Below are 20,796 nucleotides of genomic sequence, written 5' to 3' on the forward strand. Positions count from 1 at the left end.
TTGCAACGAAAAAGATTCCAATTAACACAAGTTGATCGTTGTGGACCTGGGTTAGGGATTCTCAGATTTTTATTTTGATGACAAAAATCACACAGGGCACAACAAGAATCACAACTGAAAAACTGGGAGTGGGATATGGGCTGGGAAACATAGGGAATGGGTGTCCAGAGTCCCTGGGATGCTTCCTGGAATCCTAGGTTTCCTTCAGGGCTCCCCACATGCCTTGGATACCTCCTAGACCTCCCTCTGGGGGTCCCACAGAGCCCAGTGTGAGAACCAGCATTCTCGGCCAAATGTTTCCTCGTATTAGAAGGTTGGATGTACGGGGATGGTTCAGACAGTGGCCTCAACCTCGGCGGCTTCATCGTCCTCCTCCAGCAGGCTGTAGGAGGCATGGCTCTGGCAGGGCCGCTGCAGTGGGTGAGCCAGAAGCTTGGCCATACAGTTGTGCAGCTCAAGGGCTGGCCCAGCCAGCGCCACCTCGTACTTATAGCTGGTACCCTTGGTATCCAGGCTTCCCATGAAGGCAAACATGTCCTATGGGGCCAAGGAAGGGCTGTTCAGGCAGAGGTTCCCCTGACAGGCCCTCCCTGTCATGGAGGGCCTCCCAGGAGGGGGCCTCAGGAATGGGTTCCGAAGGGTAAAGAGGAGTTTTCGAGAAAACATTCCCACATTCAGCAAACATTTTCTGCCACCCACTCAGTGCTAGGGACCCCAAGAGGTCTCAGTGCTGGAGCCCCTAGTCTGGAGAGGCACAGTCGGATACAATGACCTCAGTCCCCATGCTGATCTACCTTGAGGAGCAGGGAAGTTTTCTCCAAGTACGGACTTCCCATTTGGGTACTGAAGTATAAGTAGGAGCTGGGCTCAACTCCCTCTGCTCACAGTTGGGTAAAGTGAGGCTCAGAGAGATAAGTGGCCGACTCGAGATGCCACAACTAGTTCAGGGCTGGGATGTAAAGGACCAGCAGAGCCTGGCAAGGCAGGGAGGGAAGCGTGCTCCAGGCAGAGGACACAGAGAAAGCGAAGGCAGGAAGAGAGAGAAGCAGGGAATGCTGGGGATGAAGTGGACAGGACCCTACATACTCATGGGCCACTGTCCCAACAGCCCCATTAGTTCACTGAAGACATGTGGGAAATGGAAGTTGAATGACCATGATCCAGCAGGACCAGGAACGCTAAAGAGAAGACTAATGGCAGAGCCGTGCGTGGGTGGGCAAGGATGGGTGACTTCCCTCCTCCTGATGCCAGGAGAGCACAGGTGCCTCTGAGCCTGTTGCCAGGTGCCACTCTGTCAGAGACACACTGTGTGACCCTGGCCTAGTTGCTGGCCCTCTCTGAGCCTGTTTTCCATCAGCACAGCTCATGAACTAGGGGGCTGGCATTAGATGCCCTGAAGTCCCTTAGTGATTCAAAGCCCCCCTTTCCCTCAAGGCCGGGGCAGGTGGGTTCGGAGCCATCCTATCTGCACCTACATCCGCCTGCCACCCACACCCACAGCAGCCTCTCACCTTCCAACTCATCTCCTCCTCCTTCTCGTCGGCGCCGTTGTGGATGTAAACAACATCAAAGAAGAAATACGGGCACTGGAACATTTTCTGCAGGGGAAGAAAGCCAGCCTTTGGGACTTTGGTCACCCCATGCCCCCATGATCACAATTTCCCAGCTACTGCCCAAGACTCTGGGAACCTGACTCTAGGCACCCCAGCTCCTGTGGTCAGGAAGTCCCTCCTAGTGTCTAACCACCATCCTGCTGGCTGTAGGCATCCCTCCCTCTCCCAGGCCTCCCTCACCTTCATGGGCTCCGTCAGGGAGAACTGGGGCTGGCAGGGTGGACGACTATAGACCAGGATGGTTCGGACGACGTACGGCGGTGGAATCGTCTGCACATTCTCTGTGACTGGCAGCTCGGTCTTCTGTTGGCTGCGCCACAGGGATGGGGGACAGGTCAGAGCACACCCTGGTAGCACACCCCTATTGTCACCCTCAGAGAGCCCAGCTCCTCACCGTGTATGTGAGGCCCCACCTGACCCCTCCCAAGTTCACTGTTGCCTCTGAGCCTTCCCACATGCTGTTCCCTCTGCCCCAGCACCTCCCCAGCTTCGCCTTTCTGCCTGACCTCTCCTGCTCCATCAGAGGTTTTGCTGACCCCAAAGCTAGGGCCTGCTCAGGCCACCCTCAGCATCCTGAGCGTCCCCCATCACTGTGTTGAGCTGGACCTGCCCTACCAGGCCAGGAGACTCTGAAGCAGGGACCAGATCTTATATGCAAAGTCACTGCCCAGTTCCCCACTCAGCCACAGATGGTTCTCACACTGAGTACAGGGCACTAGGCAGGTAGAGGGCTAATGTCCTTAATATGTAAAAAACAAATCTGATCACCAACAAGAAAAAAGCCGACATCCCCCTAGAAAAACAGGTAAAGGGAACCAATAGACAAATTCACTGAAAGAATACTGAATGGCTTAAAAATGAATGAAAAGAAAAGCACAGCAAAATAAGATGTGGCCTCTTCCCACCTATCAGATGGGCAGGACTTTCAGGCGTGTGAGCAACCCCGGTGCTGGGGGAGGTAAACAGGGTTAATTTCCTGGGAAAGTGCTTTGGCAAAGTCTAGCAAAATTAAAAACACACACCACCTTGTTCCAGCCTGTTCTCCATTAGGAATTTACCCCATAGATTCACTTCCAAAATCTGCTGAGATGGGCAAAACAACCTCCTTGGCTACCATCAAGGGGCTGGCAAAAACAGGGCTTAGAATACTTGGGCCCACAAGCTAAGAACCTTTTTCATTTTTAAACCGTTGGGAAGAAAGAAAACCAAAAGGAGAATATTTTGTGACAATCAGAAATGTGAAATTCAAATCTGTGCCTGCAAATAAAGTTTTATTGGCACACGGCCACGCCCACTTGCGTACCTATGGTCTGTGGCTGCTTTCTAATTAAAATGGGCAGAGTCTGGTCGCCAAGACAGAAACGATGTGGCCAACAAAGTCAAAAATATTTACTATCTGGTCCTTTAAAGAAAAAGTTGGCTGCCTCCAGGTTAAAAGAAAGTAGTGGGCTTCCCTGGTGGCGCGGTGGTTGCGAGTCCGCCTGCTGATGCGGGGGACGCGGGATCGTGCCCCGGTCTGGGAGGATCCCACGTGCCGCGGAGCGGCTGCACCCGTGAGCCATGGCCGCTGAGCCTGCGCGTCTGGAGCCTGTGCTCCACAGCGTGAGAGGCCATGGCGGTGAGAGGCCCGCGTACCGCAAAAAAAAAAAAAAAAAGAAAGTAGTGGAGGGACTTCCCTGGTGGTCCCGTGGTTAAGAATCCGCCTACCAATGCAGGAGACACAGGTTTGATCCCTGGTCTGGGAAGATCCCACATGCCGCGGAGCAACTAAGCCCGTGCACCACAACTACTGAGCCTGCACACTACAACTACTGAGCCCATGCATTGCAACTACTGAAGCCCATGTGCTCTAGGGCCCGCATGCTGCAACTACTGAAGCCCATGCACCTACAGCTCATGCTCCGCAGCAAGAGAGGCCACCGCAATGAGAAGCCTGTGCACTGCAACAAAGAGTAGCCCCCGCTCGCCGCAACTAGAGAAAGCCTGCGCGCAGCTACAAAGACCCAGCGCAGCAGTCAATCAATCAATCAATCAATCAATAAGAAAGTAGTGGAGAACCACTGGGCTGTCAGAGAATAACACAGAGGGCGAGATTTGAGAAGGAACCTCTTTTGCAAAAATGCTTCTGGACAGGTAAGTGAGCAATTGTTCCAGTGAGAAAGGGTGAGAACGGAAGGCTTTAGGCCTCCCTAAAGGACTATTTCTGGGCTGTCTGGAGCTTTTACCCAGAAGGGGTTCTTCTCTTCAAAGGTGAACAATAATTTCCCCATGGGGGACTTACATGAGGCTGAAGAGACCTTCCAAATCTGGTGGGAATGCTAAGGAGAGCAGAGCAGCGCATGGGTGGGCAGGGGTGGGTGGCTTCCCTCCTGATGCCGGGAGAGCACAGGTGCCTCTGAGCCGGTTGCCAGGACACACGCTGTGTGACCCTGTCCCAGTCGCTTGCCCTCTCTGAGCCTGCTTTCCCTCAGCACAGATCATAAACTAGGGGGCTGGCATCAGATGCCCTGAAGGCCCTTAGTGATTCAAAGCCCCCTTTCCCTCAGGGCTAGGGCCATTCTCCTCATGGAGAGAGCCATGGGTGTCCCTGTCCCCCTCCCCTCATTACTGTTTTCTTTGTAACTCACAGGGATCATATCATATTTAAGTTCTGGGCTGCAGTGAGCCTTTAATGTTCAAGTTAATATAAAATGTGCTATGCCCAGGTTGGAGGGGCTGTAGCAATGATTGTGACTTTTCAGTCACATACGGACACTTGCTGAGCACCGACTGTGTACTTAGCCCTTCATGAAGTGTTCCCTAAGTGGATGCATTTTTGACATCCAGAGTCCAAATCAGCTGTTTTTGCTTCTGTATTCTGACTTTATCTTCACAGCGACCCTGTGGGGCAGGAGGTTTTGTGGCTCTCATTTTACAGATGAAGAAACTGAGGCTCAGAGACGTGGCTGGCCCAAGCCTGATGTGGCAGAGCTGGGATCTAGACCTGAGCCAGGCCGAGCCAGGCCGCTCCCCGGGGCTCCCTGTGTGGAAAGGATACTGAAGGTGGAGCAGGAGGCCGTCTCCAGGTCGTAGAGGCAGCTGCAGAGTTCTCGGGGATCAGAGGTCAGGCCGGACAGCTGCAGGGAAGCATGGGACTCAGCGAGGTGCTCCCTCAGCCCCAGGGGACCCCAGGGCACCCAGCCCTGCCCCAGCCTCACCCAGGCAGTGTCATCGTTCACCACCACCAGCGCGAACTCGTGGCTCTTGTCAATCTTGTGTTTTGTCCGCACGAACATCTCGATCATTTTCTGGGAGACGTTGAGGGCATTGGTTTTGGAGCTGGGGAGGGCCAGAGGGTGATCGGGTAGTTAAGGCCCAGGTCATGCGGCAGTGGGGGCAGCAGAGCCCAGCCGCGAACCCAGCCTAGCTGACCCCCCCTCCAGCTCTTGCCCTCTCCGATGGGTCCCTCTGGCCAGCCTGGGTCTCACATCTGATCCGTGGGAGGCACCCCACCTCTGCTCAGCCGCGGGTCATCACGAGTGCCAGGGAGGGCAAGGCGGGCTCGTCCTCAGGCCCCATCCAGGCCCTGCTGCCTGACCCCAATGAGACTTAGCTGCTCAGGGGCAAGGGTTTTGGAGTCCGCCAGGCCTTGGTCTGAATCTGGCTCTGCCCATTTGCTGGGAGGCCTCGGGCAAGTCATTTTGCTTCTTGGAGTTTCCGAGTCATGGCTGTGACCTGGGTGGCGTGCGATCGCTCTCAAGTGCTTAGAACACAGCCCCGGTGGGCCGCAGCTGTATCATTACCAGTTATCACTGCTACTCTCCAATACCGCCAGGCCCCGGGGGTGAGTCTGAGAGAGATAGCCCTGCGTTTTTTGGGCTGGGCCCTTCCTAGCCATAGCTGCAAGCTCAAGCCCCCGAATATTCCTCTCACCTATTTAATGACTCTAGCTTTGGCAGCGACATTTCCTCCGACAGGTCCAGGCAGATGATCTGCAATGAAGTTGAAGGGTGGTGAGAGCTGTGACTAGCAGCACCGGGCAACTGAACATTAATGCAGGCCCCCACGCCACTCTGCTGGCCCTCTTCAAGCAGCCCCATTGGAAAAGGCCATATGATGACTCCCAACTCCCAGCTAAGCCATCCACTTTAGAAGGAGGCAGCTGAGGGAAAAGAGCACTGGACTAGGAGTCCAGGTTGATGAGTGAATAAACAAACCAGAGAACATTCAACACAGAAACAAGAAAACAAGGGAATAGTGGGATGAATTGTGGCTCTCTAAAAGATAGATCCACCTGGGACTTCCCTGGTGGCGCGGTGGTTTAGGAATCCACCTGCTAATGCAGGGGACACGGGTTCGAGCCCTGGTCCGGGAGGATCCCACATGCCGTGGAGCAACTAAGCCCGTGCGCCACAACTACTGAGCCTGCGTGCCACAACTACTGAAGCCCGCACGCCTAGAGCCTGTGCTCCAGAACAAGAGAAGCCTCCGCAATGAGGAGTCTGCGCGCCGCGACGAAGAGAAGCCCCCGCTCGCCGCAACTAGAGAAAGTTCGCACGCAGCAACAGACCCAATGCAGCCAAAGATAAATAAATAGATTTAAAAGATATATCCACCTGGAACCTCAGAAAGTGAAATTATTTGGAATTAGGGTCTTTGCTGATGCAATTAAGGTAAAGATCTTGAGATAAGATCATTCTGATCTAAGAACAAGTGTCCTTATAAAAGAAAAGACTGGGGACTTCCCTGGCAGTCCAGTGGTTAAGACTCTGCGCTTCCACTGCAGGGGGCACGGGTTCAATCCCTGGTCAGGGAACTAAGATCCCGCATGCCGCTCGGCCAAAAAAAAAACAAACAAAAAAAAGAAAGAAAAAAAAGAAAAGAGAAGACTAGGAGACACAAAGGGGAAGGCTATGTGAAGACGGAGACAGAGATTGCAGTGATGCAGCCACAAGCCAAGGAACGACTGGAGCCACCAGAGGCTGGAAGAGTCAAGGAAGCCTCCTCCCCTAGAGCCTGCAGAGGGAACGTGACATGTTCATTTCAGACTTCTGGCATCTGGAACTGTGAGAAAATGAATTTCTGTTGTTTTAAGCCACCGAGTTTGTGGTAACTTGTGGCAGCCCTAGGAGACTAGAACAAAGGGATTGTTTTCCAGAGTGGATCCTAAAAGACGATGTGTAACCCAAGGTTCCCTAACACCTCGAAGCCACTGGTCAAGCCCCCCACTTACCACTTTCTCTGGACAGTTGACCCTTGGCGTCCGCACCTGGACCTCTGGGGCTGGTGGAGGCACCTGCCACGGCTTGGGACCGGCTCCGGGAGGGTTGGCGGTCCCGTCGTCAGCACTGGCCGCCTCACCCTCGCCCTCGCTGCGGCTGCCCACACTGGCCTGGGCCCCCAGTGCCCGGTCCTCCGCCCCCTCAGGGTTGGAGCGAGTGCGGGGTCTGGGCTCAGCTGACTGCTCCTCTTCCTCCTCCTCCTCCTCTTCAGCGGGACTACTGGGCTCCGCCACCTCCATGGCTCCTGAGTGGCTGGATGGAGCAGGTATGGGGGAAGCCAGGATCCTTCCCTTAGGGTTTTTAAAAGCATTTGGTTATTGGGCAGGAGAACAGGGCATGAGTCGCTTACTAAAAGTAACTCCTCTCAGGGCCTCAGTTTCCTCATCTGTAGGATGGGTGCCTTTAACACTTATCAGCCCAGCATCCACGCTGACTCGAGATAACAGTTTCCCATTTTTTTTCTGTAGGGCTAACCCCTTCCCTCCCCCTTTTGGCTAGTGAGCCACTGGGAATGGCTCAGAGGTAGGGACAGAACCCAACACACGCCAGTGAGGGGCAGCTCTGAGGCTTCCAATAGTGCTGTTAGAGAAAAGGAACTCGTCAGAGTTGCAAAGCTGGGAAGTTACAAGTCGAGAGCTGCTAGGAGCCTCTTTTGCCTCCAAGAAGGAAAACAGAGCTTGCCTGTAATGATGCTCACCCAAAAAACGACAGATACACTTCTGAGCACCTGAATCCAGCTATGCCTAAATTCCCTTTCTTGCTTAAACCAGATTGAGTTGGGTTTTTTGTTACCTGAAACTGAAGAGGTCTTGGTGAATAAAAGAATAATAACTTCTAGGGTTCCCTCCTCCGCAGCGGAGCGCTGGCTGCCTAGGGGGTGTCTGCACACGGAAGGGGAGCAGATCTGGTATTACAATTCCTCTGAGGAAAAACAGGACGCTAGTGGAACAGTTTGCCCATCTGGGCAATGGGTGCGGACTGCCGGGGATGGTCTCTGAGCCTTGCAGTCCCCACAACCTCTAAGGAAAACACAGCTCAGCTGCAGCAAGAGGGATGGAGGCTAGACTACAGGAGAAACCAGAGCTGAAGGCGGAAACCTCAGGGCAAGTGAGGGGCTGAATTTGTGGGGCTAGGGAAGTGGGGCCTCTAGGGACGGATCCCGCACGCTTTCACCACCCAACTCCTGCTCACCGTAGCGTGAGCCTGCCTCCGACTCAGCAGCAACTCGCTAGGAAACCGCCATCTTTACCAGCCGGAAATGGTACGGCGCGGCCGCCACGCCTCCTGGGAAATGTAGTTCAGCAGGCAGCAGGCCTAGAGGAGAGATGTATGGGACGAGGCTGGAGAGCCTTGGAAGCTGATAGGCTGATACTGTTCTAGGAGGTGGGGTTTGGATTGTGATAGACTGGAGAGGAGCTGAGGGGGGCGGGATCTGGAATGTGATTGGCTAAAGTCAGATAAGGCGGAGTTTTTATGTTTCTGGCAGATTCGGACTGTGCGGGTCAGCGTTTCTACCATAACAAGGCAGAGTGGAGTTGGGCTTTCAATGGGATAGTCTCAGAAAGATGCAGAAGTCCTAGTTTGCAGTGTGATTAAATGTAGCGGGACTGAGTTGGGTGGGATTTAGAAGAGGTGGGGCTGATTGGTGATTAATAGAGTTGACTGAACCTCAGTGAGGGGTTTTTGCGGCAGAGGTGGGCGAGGTCCAGAGCCCAAGGGCCCTCCCAATTATTTAATTCTGCTCCTTATTTCACAGATATTTGCAAAAAATAAAAAATGCCAAGCCAGAACTATTTCAAACCACCCTTCCTTCTTCATGCACAGTTCTCCCTTCAGCTCCATAACCATTTAAAAACTGAGCCTCAGTTTCTTTATTTGTTAAAGTCTGCTAAGCCTGTCCACATCAGCCAGGCTCTGGTTCAGTGACAACCCAGAGGGGCTGTGGAAAATGAGCCTTGAAGGATGGAGAATTTGCTAGAAAAACAAGAGAAGGAAGGTCATTCCACGCAGAAGAAACCACCTGGGCAAAAGTCTGGAGGCTTTGAAGAGCCTTGGAGTGGTGAAACCTCTCACAGGTTAATATGGCCAGAGCAGAAGCTAAGAGTGAGAATTTCAATGCCGCGGGTACCCCCAAGTCAGAGAATTGCAACTTCTCTCGCTACTACCTTTGGGGACACAGAAACAGGAAGATTCAGCCTCATAGCTTCTGTCAGTGGGAGCAGGAAGATTCAGGCTATCCCAGGCTCTGCACAGTTTACACAGAAGTGCAGAAGCAAGGAAGGTGTGTTTCAGGCAGAGGTTAAGGCATGGCCAAAGGCACCAGGGTGTGAGAGAACTGAGAAACTTCAGCTGTTCACAGAGGAGGTTATAGCGGCTAGAGTGTGGAGTACACATTGGTGCCAGCCTCAGGCATAATTTTTTTAAAGACCTTGAATGCCAGGCTGAAGAGCTTGAAATGTTTCCCAAGGGCAATGGGGAGCTATGGAGGGTGTATGAGCCAGGTAGGTGAACAGTGAGATCTCTGCGGCCTTGGTGGGGAAGGGAGTGGAGGGATGGCTGGGGAGCCCAGGGAGGGAGCTGGGCTGGTATCCAGGTTGGGGAGGAGAGGCTTGGGCTGTGACTGTGGATGGAGATGAGGAGGAGGCCCTTTAGAGGTGGATGCAGGAAAAATGAGCAGGATGTAGGGACCATCTGGGCTCTGAGGAATCCAGCATTTATGGAGAAGAAACAGTAGCTGGCAGAGGAAGCAGAGATGGGATGGTCAGAGGTAGTAGGGAACAAGGAGGGTGCCTTATGATTCAGTTCCCGATGGTGCCTGGCCATGTGCAAATTGCTTGTTAAAATTTCTATAACACTGGAATATATGTACACACACACACACACACACACACACACACACACACACACACTATGGAATATTACTGAGCCATAAAAAAGAATGAAATAATGCCATTTGCAGCAACATAGATGGACCTAGAGATTATCATACTAAGTGAAGTGAGTAGACAAAGACAAATACCATATGATATCACCTATATGTAGAATCTAAAAAAAATGATACAAATGAACTTATTTACAAAACAGAAATAGACTCACAGACATAAAAATCAAACTTATGGTTACTGGGACTTCCCTGGCGGTCCAGTGGTTAGGGCTCTGCACCCTCACTGCCGAAGGCCCAGGTGAGGGCCTGGGTTCTATCCCTGGTCGGGGAACTAAGATCCCACAAGCTGTGTGGCACGGCCAAAAAACAAAGGAGGGGGGACAAAAAAAGAAAAGAAAAAAACTTATGGTTACCAAAGGGGAAGGGAGGAGGGAGGGATAAATTAGGAGTTTGGGATTAATAGGTACATACTACTATATATAAAATAGATTAAAAAAAAAACAAGGACCTATGTATGGCACAGGGAACCATATTCAATATCCTGCAATAACCTATAATGGAAAGAACCTAAAAAAGAATAAAAAAGAATGAAAAGAATAAAATCACTTTGCTTTACACCTTAAACTAATACAACATTGTAAATCAACTATACTTCAATAAAAAGTTGTTTGTTTTGAAAAAAACAAACTCCCATGACACTGTAGGAAGATATAGAAATGAGGCTCAGAGGGGATCATCACTTGCTCAGGGGTACCAATCCCAGGTCTGTCTGTGACTTGAAGTGGAATGAGAACTCTGACCCTGACACTGAAGGTATAGGCAGAGGAAAGAAGTTCACAGGGGAGCCAGATGGAGAGCCTCAGCCCAGGGGAGCATTCTAGCTTCCGAGAAATAAAATCCAAGGGTCAGAGATGGAGGAGCCATGGGCTTGGAAGCAGAGGCGAGGAGGGACTGACATAGTGGGAGCTGGACATATGTCCTCCTGCTGGGGCTGGAGGAAGCTGCTGTCCTTGAAGAGGAAACTGCACAATAACAAGTCACATGGCCGGGGAGTGGGCTTCCTGTTTCCTGGCTCCTCCCAGGCTGGCCTTGGCCAGGCCAAGCCTGAGTAGGCAGTGGCCAGAGTGACCCCAAGAGTGTCCAGGGACTTGGTTTTCTGACCAAGGTGCCCCCAGAAGAACAGGGAATTAGAGCGGGCTGAGGGGACCAACCCCCAGGATTGGAATCTCTGGTTCAGGAGAGCCCTGGGGAGGAGAGAGGACTGTTGAAGTCCTCATCCCAAGCCCATATAGGGGAGGGAGGGGAGCAAAGAGGTAGTGAAAAATAAAGGAGGCAGAAAAGAAAGAAGAGGTGAGGGCAAATTTGAGAGGTTGTGAGCTGACCGTCAAGGGAGGCATTCAAATCAACATTGATAACTCAAGATCCTTTCGGAGAAGTGAAATCAATGCCTATATCACAGAACAGGAAATTGAGGCTATCATTTGCTTTGAGCTGAGATCAGGTGGTGGTTTTAGGGGGTGAGGAAGGAGGAGGATTCAGGGGACCCTGATTTCTGGATAACAATGAGTGCCAGGGCCACACGGCCCCGAAGCCGGCGAGGGAGGCACGCCGCTCTGCCCGTAAGTGTCCCCCCTCCCTGCCACACCCAACTCTGCGAGACCCCAGGACCCAGACCTGCCTGGCTTAGAGCTCAGCTCTGGGGATCATTTGCAGGGTGAGCTGGACCCTGTGGCAGAGAGTTCAGAAGAGGCTGAGGCAGCCAGTGGGAGCTCCGAGCCGGGCCCTGTGCCATCTCAGGATAGCTGCAAGCCAGAGCCGCTGGGCCCTGAGGCGGAGGCCAAAGGGCAGGGCCTGGAGAGCAGGTAAGGCCCACTTGGTCTGTGTCCCCCACTGCAGGCCCGGCACATCTTTCCCACCCATAGATCTGTTTATGTCCCTCCCCTACTCACACACACGCCATGGCTCCCATTGCCCTCAGTCTGACTTTCAAGGCCCTGCATGATGCAGTCCCAGCCTTGTTACAAAGCCTCTTTGTGTTAGCTACCCCAGATGACCCCATTTCCAGATCTTTCCATCTCTCACCTCTTCACAGGACTGACAAAGAAGTTGATGGGGACTCTAGCAGGGGACCTGCTCCAGCCCCCGAGGGGCCCTATGAGCCTTCCCAGGAAGCCCACCAGGCCCCAGAGGCAGCCCCACGGGACAGGGAGAATGTCCCCTCTGGACCCAGAGCCCCTGACGTGTTTCAGACTCTCCAGCAAGCTCTGAGCTCTCTGGAAGCGGCTGTTGCTGCCTGGCGCCACCAGCCCCCAAGATGTCCTGGGCCGTTGGAGGCAAAGGACAGAAGCGAGGGGGGACCAAAGCCCTGCTTGGAGCAAGAGCAGGCTGGGAGCTGCCAGCGGGATGCAGCCCGATTGACTGAAAGAAATGCCTGGTTGCGTTTGGCCCTGAGCAGCCGTGAGGACGAGCTGATCCGCACACAGAACTCCCTGAAGGCCTTCCAGGCTGAGAAGGAGATGCTGCAGAGAGAGGTGAGTGGGGCAGGCCTGCCTCCCAGGGCTCCCTGGTGAGAGGGAGGCAGCAGGCCTGTTGTAGGACACATTCAATCATTTGTTCATTTGTAAAGCTTTTGTGGAGGCTTGGCTGCTGAACCCCAAAGAGACAAAGGTCCCTTGCAACCTTAGTTAAGGTGATCAGAGAGGCCCAGTGAGGAGGCGGCGACACTTGAATGAAGACCACAGGGGGGCAAGGGAGGAACCATGCAAGGAGCTGGGGAAGAGCATTCTAGGCAAAGGGAACAGCATATGCAAAGGCCCTGAGGTTGGAGTGTGATTACTGTGTTCAACGAACAGTGAGGAGGCCAGTGTGGGGCTGAGCAGGAGGAGACAAGGGTACGGAGGTGGTGGGAGCAGATCCTGGAGTGCCTTGCGGGCTGCAGGGAGGATTTGAGCTTTTGCTCTGAGTGAGGTGGGAGCCACAGAGGGTTCTGAGCAAGCAAGGGTGGAGACCAGATGCAGGCATTCACAGGCGCCTTCTCACCACCGTGGGAGGAACAGCTAGTGGAGGGAGAGGCTGGAATCTTGGAGATCCAGGAGGAGGCACTGGTCCAGACATGTAAGGGATGGAAGCTGTGGAGGTGGTGAGAAGTGGACAGATTCTGGGTGATGCTGAAAGTGGAGCTGGCAGGTGGGGTGTGAAAACTGGAGAGGGGTTGAGGACGAGCCCTGGGTTGGGAGCCTAGGAGACTGGAAGTGAGCCATAGGGAGCCTGCGGGAGGGGCAGGTTTGGTGGGAGGGAGACCAGGGCTGTTTGGGCCTTGATCAGCTCAAAATGCCATGAGCCACCCACACGGGGCATTAAAGGGACAGTTCTGTGTCCAAGTCCAGAGCCCAGGGGATGTCAGGGTAGGAGGGACACAGGAGGTGAGACTTGGGGCTGCGGGAGCCCAGCATGAGGAGTGGGGCTCATTTCCCTACAGAGTGGAGCACATTTACCAGCTGGGAAAGAGGAGTCTTTTTAAAAAAAATTTACCCACTCTTTTTTTTTTTTTGCGGTACGCGGGCCTCTCACTGTTGTGGCCTCTCCCGTCGCGGAGCACAGGCTCCGGACGCGCAGGCCCAGCGGCCATGGCTCACGGGCCCAGCCGCTCCGCGGCATGCGGGATCTTCCCGGACTGGTGCACAAACCCGTGTCCCCTGCATCGGGGCAGGCGGACTCTTAACCACTGCGCCACCAGGGAAGCCCTTTACCCGCTCTTTAACCCCCGCCTCTGGCAACCACCAACCTGTTCTCTGTGCCTGTGAGTTCAATTTTTAAAATTTTTGATTGATGGATGGATCAATTGATGGATTGATGCCGGGCCGCACGTCTTGCGGGATCTCAGTTCCCCGATCAGAGACTGAACCCCGGGTGGAGTCCTAACCCCTGGACTGCCAGGGAACTCCCTTGTTTTACTTTAGACTCTGCATATAAGTGAGGTCATACAGTATTTGTCTTTATCTGGCTGATTTATTTCACTTAGCATAGTGCCTTCAAGGTCCTTCTATGTTGTCACACATGGCAAGGTTTCTTTTTTTACGGATGAATGATGTTTCATTGTATAAATGTATATACCACATCTTCTTATCCATCTCAACCATCAGCGGACACTTAGGTTGCTTCCATGTCTTGGCTCTTGAAAATAATGCTGCAATGAACATGAGGGTACAGATGTCTTTTCGAGTTAGTGTTTTGGTTTCTTTTGGATAAATACCCAGAAGTGGAATTGCTGGATCAGGTGGTCCTTCTATTTTTACTCTTTTGAGGAAATGCCATGCTTTTTTTCCATAGCGGCTGCACCTATGTACATTCTCACCAATGGTGCATGAGGGTTCCCTTTTCTCCACATCCTCGCCAGCACTTGTTATCTCTTGTCTTTTTGATGCTTGCCATTCTAACTGACGTAAGGTGGTATCTCATTGTGGTTTTGATTTGCATTTCCCCAAGGATCAGTGATGTTGAGCGTCTTTTCATGTACCTGTCGGCCATCTGTATGTCTAAGGAAAGAGAAGTCTTGAGTGGCTGAGTGACTTGTGCAAGGTTATACAGGGAGGGGTTTGGCAGGATGAGTGTCTGGGGGTCCTACCTTCCACCTGGGGCTCTTGCCACTGCTCCAGGAACAGGTCTTAGGGAAGGATGGTGGGTGGTTTGAGCACCCAGGCCTGACATCCCCCATTCCCCCACAGGTCCAGGAGCTGCAGGATTCCCTGCTGAGGCTGAAGCCCTTCCCACCTCCCTCCTGTGACCAAGCAGGCGGCTCGGGTAGTGGTTCCAGCAGCTCTGGGGCTGATGGGGAGACCTGGGGCACTCAGGTGAGTGTGGGAAGCTGAAAATCATGCATGATCTTAAGATCCTTAGGATTCAGGGCCATGAGACCCAAATCCTGGTCATGTGATCCAATAACTTCTGGGGTTGGAAAAGACCTAAACCCGTGATGCTGGGCTCTCAGTGACAATCTGGGTGAATCAAGTCACCTCCTTCTGGCAGGATCCCTTCTCCCTGGCTCACCCCCTGCTCCGGCGCCTCCAGAGTGATTCCAGCACCCAGATGCTTGGGTCTCTCCCCACCCAGCTCCTTGCCCCCGAGATGCACATCATGGAAGCCCAGATGGAGCATCTCCAGGGGTAAGAGCCACAAATGCTGAGCTCATAAGGGCACTGGTGCCTCCCAGCTGGGTTATAAAGCCAGGAGTCTGGAGCTGGATTTGGGGTGGGGTGGGGAAAGGTGGAAATCAACTGGGTTCTAACTGCCCTTCAAGGCCTCTCACTTTGCCTCTTCCCCACCTCTGGAGGCAGGAACATTGAGAAGCTCAAATGCTTCAACCGTCTGCTGTCAGCTGTGCTCCAGGAGTACAAGGGCCGGTGTGAGGGCCTCAGCATGCGGCTGGGCCAGCGGGAGGCTGAGGCCACTGCATTGCATCTAGCCTTGCAGTATAGGTCAGTGCACCCTGCCCATGATATCACTGACTGGGAGGGAAATGGGTGTCCTCAGAGGATAGCCCCAATCCCCAGAGAGAGACAGAGTCCTCGCAGGAAAGTACTTTCCCTCACCATGGAAGTTAACTTAAGGCAGTTTTAGTCCAAGAGTGCTGAAGGAGTTTACAAACTCCCAGGGGTGGGGGTGGGAGGAGTAGTGAGGGGTCCAGGAGCAAGTGAGGACGTCACCTACACAGCAAGATGGGTGTCCTGGAGCGCTCAGAACTGGTGTCCCACAGTGAACACTGTGAGGAGGCATATGGGGCCTTGCTCACTCTTCGGAAGGCAGACTCAGGAGCAGGAGAAGAAGCCTTCATGGATGACTTGGAGGCGGCTGAGAAGGAAGCTCAGAGGCTTCTGGTGCAAGAGGAGGCTGCCATGGATGGAGGGATACTGCAGGATCCACGTCCAAGGTACCCCTGGGAACCCTGGGGACTGGGTGGGCCAATGAGTGGGGCTCTGATTGGAGAAAATGGGGCTCCCAGAACTGGCCACATGTTGGGGGTTGGTATGGCTCCTATGGTTGGCATGAGGCCTGCTGGAGTTGGCTGGTTGCTCCACAACAACGTTGGCACAGTGATGACAGCCATTGGGGTTGGTATAGGACCCACCAGAGTTGGCATGAAGATGGATGATGGTGCCCACTGATTAGAAAGGGCATGATGGAGCTTAATGGGGTTGGCTTGATGTTGGTACCCACTGGCGTTGGCATGATGCTGCCTGACAGAGTTGGCAAGTTGAGTGATGGTCCCCATTGGGTTGGTGTGATGGCATCCACCATGATAACGTGAGTGACTGTGCCCATCGGCATGATGGTGTTCATCCATCATTCATCACTGATGGCTGATGTTGCCCATTGGGGTTTACATTATGGTACCCACCATGTTGGTTTGACCATGCCCAGCATAGATGGCATAGGAAGGATCCATGATGGTCAGTAAGATGGAAGCTGATGAAGCCCACCAGGGTTGGCACGAAGTTAGCACAACCATGTCCAGCAGTGTTGACATAGGCCCCTCTTCTGTTTCCTGTAGCCCCGAGGGCAGCAGTGTGGATAGGCCCACACCACAGGAGGTGGCTATACAGCTCCAGGGCTACGTCCAGCGTCTTCAGGAACGCCGTGCTCTGGTGAAGATTCCCCCAGAGCCTGGTCCTACCTTGGCACCCATGTCCGCTGTGCCCCGTGCAGAAGCCATGGTGCAGGCCATTCTGGGGACACAGCCTGGCCCAGCCCTGCCCCGGCTGGAGAAGATGCAGATCCAGGAGGACCTGGTGGCCACACGGGTACACATGGGCTGTGGCCACTGTGTCAGTCTTTCCTGGTGGGACCAAACCCTTTGCTGAGTCTGAGAGAGATGTGATTCAGGGACCAAGTAGCAAGGGAGAGTTTTGCTGGGCTGGGGACAAGCTTCCTGGAGGGAGGAGAGTTGGAGCTGGGGTTTTGAGGGATGATTAGGAATTCGTCCTCTGGAATTCAGTTTCTCACAAGACTTCCAATCTGGCTTTCCAAAATGCCCCTCCTATGGAAAAGAGATAGGGGCAGGGGACATAACCTGGGGGTTATAACCTGGCATGAAAGCTGAGGTTCTGAATTTGGAGAGACTCAGACACTTCCACTGAACTGCTACTTGACCTTGTCTAATCTACTTGCTCTCTCTGAACTGCCATTTCTACAGCTGTAGTTTTCATGGATGATATTTCCCATCTTGCAAGATCATGGCGAGTGTTGGGGTTCTTGCCTGACCTGCTCTCAGTGGGCGCCTCCTAGAGCCTCATTTTCCCCAACAATTGACCCTAGAAGTGCAAACCCTCTACCCTCCCCTTGGTCTCTTAGGAGACCCTAGCAGACCTGATGCTTCGGCTACAGCTGGTGCGGCGGGAGAAGCGGGCTCTGGAGCTGCGGGAGGCTGCCCTCCGAGCCCAGGGCCCAGCCCACGTGCTCCTGCTGGAGCAGCTGCGCTGGGAGCGCGCAAAGCTCTGGACTGGTGGGGCCAACAGCAGTGGTGGAGACAGCAGTGGAGGAGGGAGCAGTGGAGATGAAGAGGAGTGGTCCCAGGTGAGTGGCCCTGCCTGGACCTGATAGGGATAGCAATATATTACTGGCTACGTGGTCCTGGTTAATCATAGCCCCCTTTGAGCCTGTTTCCATTTCTACACACAAAAAAAGGAGTTGAACGTTTAAGCTGCATGTTTCTTTCTTTGAGGGTATTTAGCCCAATAAGCCCCAAGGGATTTAGTGTCTTCCAGTCACACCTGTGTCTCCTCCTTCCCACCCCCAGGCTGATTCATTTTCCCCCTCCAGCTTCCTTCCTGAGGCTTTCCTTTTTGCCCCTTACTGTCTAATCATGTCTGTCCTCTGCTTAAAGCCTTAGCAGCTTCTGGAACCCTCCTTTGAATCATCTCTCCTACCTCCAAGGCTTTGTAAGTGCTGTGCCCCTGCCAGGAACACCAGTCACTTTCTAATTAAGTCCTCAACCTCCTACAGGTCTGAGCTCAAACATCACCTCCTCCAGGAAGTCCTCGTGGACTGCCTGAAAATGAGATATTATTTATTCCCCTGTACCTTATTGGGGTACCGTTATTGGGTACTGTACCCTTATTGGGGTATCTCACCAGAGTGGGGGCTCTGTGAGAGCAGGGGCTGTAGCCACCACAATCTGGGCAACTTCGATGTCCAACTTGGGCTGAGCACACACTCAGCCTAGGCCTGTGTCACTACCCTCCCTGCTGCGTCCCACAGGGCCCTCCGGCTGTCCCTGGTGGCAGCAGGGCTGCTGATGGAGGCCAAGTGAGCAAAGTGCAGAACCCAGAAGAGCTAGCCCAGGAACTGTCAGCATCACTCACCCGGTGTGTGCCTGGGTCCTGTGCTGGGGGATATGTGGCCTGGGTAGGGGAAATATGTGAGAGCCCGTGGGGGTGTTGCATACCGTGCAGGGCTGGGTATACACCTGCATACAGTTGTGTTCACATGGAAACATCTTGGGCAGGTGGGTGGGAGGAGGGAAGGAAGACAAGATTGGCTATGGCTGTGAGTCCCTCTCTCTCCACCCCTGTACCAGGGCTCTGGGCCTGCGGGAGCAGCTGCAGTCCTTGCGGGAAGAGCTGGAAGAGGTGGCTCAGAAGGGGCGAGCCAGACGTGCTCAGAGTACTGAGCTGAACAGTGATTTATGCAAAGCTCACAGGTAGGTCCCCCTATGTGACCTCAGAAGCATCCCTGGCTCTCCCTGGGCCTCAGCTTCCCCCCTGTAAGGTGGGTGGCAGCTTCAATCCATTCCACACCTCCTCTGGTGCCTGATGTGTGTCAGCCCCTGCTGAGTGATTCTGGGACCCCAGGAAGACCCAATCTCAAAGAGCTTCCGTCTGGGGCTGGGAGTACATAGCCCGTCTTGGGTGGAATGGGGGGCTGTTTCCTGGCTCATCCTCCTACTCCCTGCAGTGCCCTGGTCATGGCCTTCCGTGGTGCCCACCGGAAGCAGGAAGAGCAACGGCGGAAGCTGGAGCAGCAGGTGGCACTAATGGAAGCCCGACAGGCAGAGGAGCTGGCAGTGCTGGAAGCCACCGCAAGGGCCCTGGGGAGGCCCAGACCGCCCTGCCTGCCTCCCCGGTCAGGAGGGACCTTTCTATAAGCCCTGCTCTGGTTGTGTCTGGACGTGCCAGATAGTTATGGCAGGTCATGTCATAAACTGTTCTAGGTGATGTTATGTCATGTGGCATGACTTTGCATGTTGAGGCGTGTTTGGTGTGATGGGGGCTGATACCTGGGTGTCTGGGGCTTGATAGTGGCCAGGCATTTGAGATAAACTTGGTATCTTTGGCCTGACACCATGTGGCATGTGAAGAGACATGTCAGCAGGGTCATGTCAGAAGCAGCTTGGGCTGTGGGGACAGGATCCCCAGGGCTGGCTGGGGGGATTCAGGGTTCAGTGAGGTTACATAGTCAGAGCTGAAATTCCAACCCTTATCTGTCTCCAGAAGCCCAGGGAGGAGTCCACTGGGGCAGGGCACACCTTCCCCTGCGCACCTCCTTCCCAGGGAAATGCTGGGTTTGGCCTGGCAGATGTTCCCAAGAGGAAGATACCCATATCCCAGAAGGAAGACTGAAGCCTGAACAGTTCAGGGTGTGGAACATTAGCTGGAAGAGCATTGCTCCCTGAGTGAAAGTAGAGGGAGGAGGAATCAGAGGTGGCTTTGGAATTTGCATTCAAAGAATGTGGAGCTAAGGTAAAGGGCCTCTGGGTGGTGAGCAAAGCAAAGGGAAGAAAAGCTGCAAGCAGTCATTCAGGGGGTTTGTACAGCTGTTGATGAGGAACTCAGAGAGGTGCTAATGGTGGGCAAAGAGGCACACTGCCCTCCAGGGCCTGGATGGCCCTTGGCCAGGCTGAGAAGTTGAGTCTTTCACCCGCCAGAGATGGGAGCTGTGGGAGGTGTTAGCGTCAGATTAATAGCAGGCAACTGATTAGCATGTTATTTGCGTAGGCCACACCCCTTGCCCTTCCACCCGGGTCTGGCAGGGTTGGGAAAGGGGGGCTGGGCTCGACCCTGCCGCTCCGGATTAGTGGCCAGCTGTCCCGTCTTGGGCGGTAGCTGAAACTCAAGACGGGGATTAGAAAGATTTTCATTCTCAGCCCGGTGGTGGTGGGGGCGGGGCGCGGGGTTCCAGGCAGCACCTGTGCAGGTGTGTGCGCGGCGTTACCGGCTCTCCCTGGGAGGGCAAGGCTGGCCTGAGGTCGGCGCTAGTAAGCCGCCAGGACTCAACCTGGTCCTCCGGATCCACAGACTCCTCGGGCAAGCGCTGGGGCTGGTGACCTTCGAACCCCTCGTACTCTCTCTGGACCGAGGCGGGCTTTGCAGAAAGCAGGCAAACTCAGGCAGGCAAGGTCGCCAGTGGCCGAACAGAGGAGCCGACTTTACCCCCCTCTTGTCCCTCTCCCTCCCTAAGAGTCTAAGTGATCTTAGCCCCGAGTCCCACCAGCTTGCCCGTGGAGGGGGGGCCCGAGAGGAGACAAGGTCACCTGTAGGAGGGTGGGGAAGGAGTTCGCGCCGGAGGTGGAGGCAGGAGCTGAGGTCGCCATTGGGGGGCGGGGGCAGGTTCCCAGGCCGCCCGGAGCTGGGTCTTGCGGTTCCCACGGGTGCCCCCGCGGCAGATGGGCCCAGGCCTCTTTGTCCCCGGTCCGCGGCCGCTGCAAGGTCAAATGTCACCGCGGGGCCGCGGGCAGGGGTCAGGGGGGCGGGGCAGGACTTCGACCCTCCCCCGGAGGGCCCAGGGTGTCGGGGCGGTGGAGCTACTGGGAGGGGGCGGGGCGGCGGCCGAAGGGTTGGACCAATCCGAGGTTCTGGGATCTGCTGCAGACCTCGCAGTCTCCAACCGGTCCCCAGACCACCACTTAGGAGCCCCCTTCCTCCAGACTTGTGGCCCTCAAACCCCAGTTCCTTGCTTTCTCCCTTCTCCAGTCCCCCTCTGACTCCTTTCCTTGAGGCTTCTCTCCCTTACAAGTCTCCCTCTCTCATCTCTTCTCTGAGACACC

The 20,796-nt window shown here is 54.3% G+C and overlaps 2 protein-coding genes across 7 annotated transcripts; one reads left to right on the forward strand and one right to left on the reverse strand.

Moving 5' to 3' along the window:
• Window positions 1–51: 51 nt before the first annotated feature.
• Window positions 52–8,188, reverse strand: BABAM1 (BRISC and BRCA1 A complex member 1). Of its 4 annotated transcripts, XM_012535787.3 has the most exons (10): window positions 8,066–8,158; window positions 7,667–7,755; window positions 6,826–7,164; window positions 5,526–5,584; window positions 4,811–4,931; window positions 4,651–4,729; window positions 3,895–3,919; window positions 1,794–1,923; window positions 1,512–1,598; window positions 52–537 (listed from the first exon to the last, which is right to left on the reverse strand). In XM_012535787.3, the coding sequence occupies exons 3-10, from the start codon at window positions 7,111–7,113 to the stop codon at window positions 334–336; spliced, it is 993 nt and encodes a 330-aa protein (XP_012391241.1). In that variant the 5' UTR covers window positions 7,114–7,164; window positions 7,667–7,755; window positions 8,066–8,158; the 3' UTR covers window positions 52–333. The 4 variants fall into 4 exon arrangements, with proteins under 4 accessions (XP_012391241.1, XP_004277632.1, XP_033257389.1 ...); XM_004277584.3 differs by lacking the exon at window positions 7,667–7,755 and having other exon boundaries at window positions 8,066–8,188; XM_033401498.2 differs by lacking the exon at window positions 8,066–8,158 and having other exon boundaries at window positions 7,667–7,774.
• A 2,674-nt stretch (window positions 8,189–10,862) lies between these two features.
• USHBP1 (USH1 protein network component harmonin binding protein 1) lies at window positions 10,863–18,987 on the forward strand. 3 transcript variants are annotated; one of them, XM_049708257.1, is made up of 12 exons: window positions 10,864–11,377; window positions 11,472–11,620; window positions 11,824–12,289; window positions 14,483–14,608; window positions 14,784–14,920; window positions 15,092–15,232; window positions 15,511–15,684; window positions 16,306–16,555; window positions 17,106–17,327; window positions 18,012–18,118; window positions 18,331–18,453; window positions 18,708–18,987. In XM_049708257.1, the coding sequence occupies exons 1-12, from the start codon at window positions 11,321–11,323 to the stop codon at window positions 18,895–18,897; spliced, it is 2,142 nt and encodes a 713-aa protein (XP_049564214.1). In that variant the 5' UTR covers window positions 10,864–11,320; the 3' UTR covers window positions 18,898–18,987. The 3 variants fall into 3 exon arrangements, with proteins under 3 accessions (XP_049564215.1, XP_049564214.1, XP_004277634.1); XM_004277586.4 differs by having other exon boundaries at window positions 11,851–12,289; XM_049708258.1 differs by lacking the exon at window positions 15,092–15,232 and having other exon boundaries at window positions 10,863–11,377.
• The last annotated feature ends 1,809 nt before the right edge of the window (window positions 18,988–20,796 follow it).

Source organism: Orcinus orca, chromosome 3, assembly GCF_937001465.1.
Source record: "Orcinus orca chromosome 3, mOrcOrc1.1, whole genome shotgun sequence".
Classification (NCBI taxonomy): domain Eukaryota; kingdom Metazoa; phylum Chordata; class Mammalia; order Artiodactyla; family Delphinidae; genus Orcinus; species Orcinus orca.

Coding starts and splice junctions, on each gene's coding strand:
- BABAM1 (XM_004277584.3), bottom strand. CDS start 7,113: ATGGAGGTGGCGGAGCCCAGTAGTCCCGCTGAAGAGGAGGAGGAGGAG. Junction 1,924..3,894: donor GAAGGTCTCTTCAGCCTCAT/GTAAGTCCCCCA, acceptor CCTGTGGCGCAG/CCAACAGAAGACCGAGCTGC. Junction 1,599..1,793: donor CCCTGACGGAGCCCATGAAG/GTGAGGGAGGCC, acceptor CTTCCCCTGCAG/AAAATGTTCCAGTGCCCGTA.
- USHBP1 (XM_049708257.1), top strand. CDS start 11,321: ATGAGTGCCAGGGCCACACGGCCCCGAAGCCGGCGAGGGAGGCACGCC. Junction 11,378..11,471: donor GGAGGCACGCCGCTCTGCCC/GTAAGTGTCCCC, acceptor GATCATTTGCAG/GGTGAGCTGGACCCTGTGGC. Junction 11,621..11,823: donor GGGCAGGGCCTGGAGAGCAG/GTAAGGCCCACT, acceptor CCCCATTTCCAG/ATCTTTCCATCTCTCACCTC.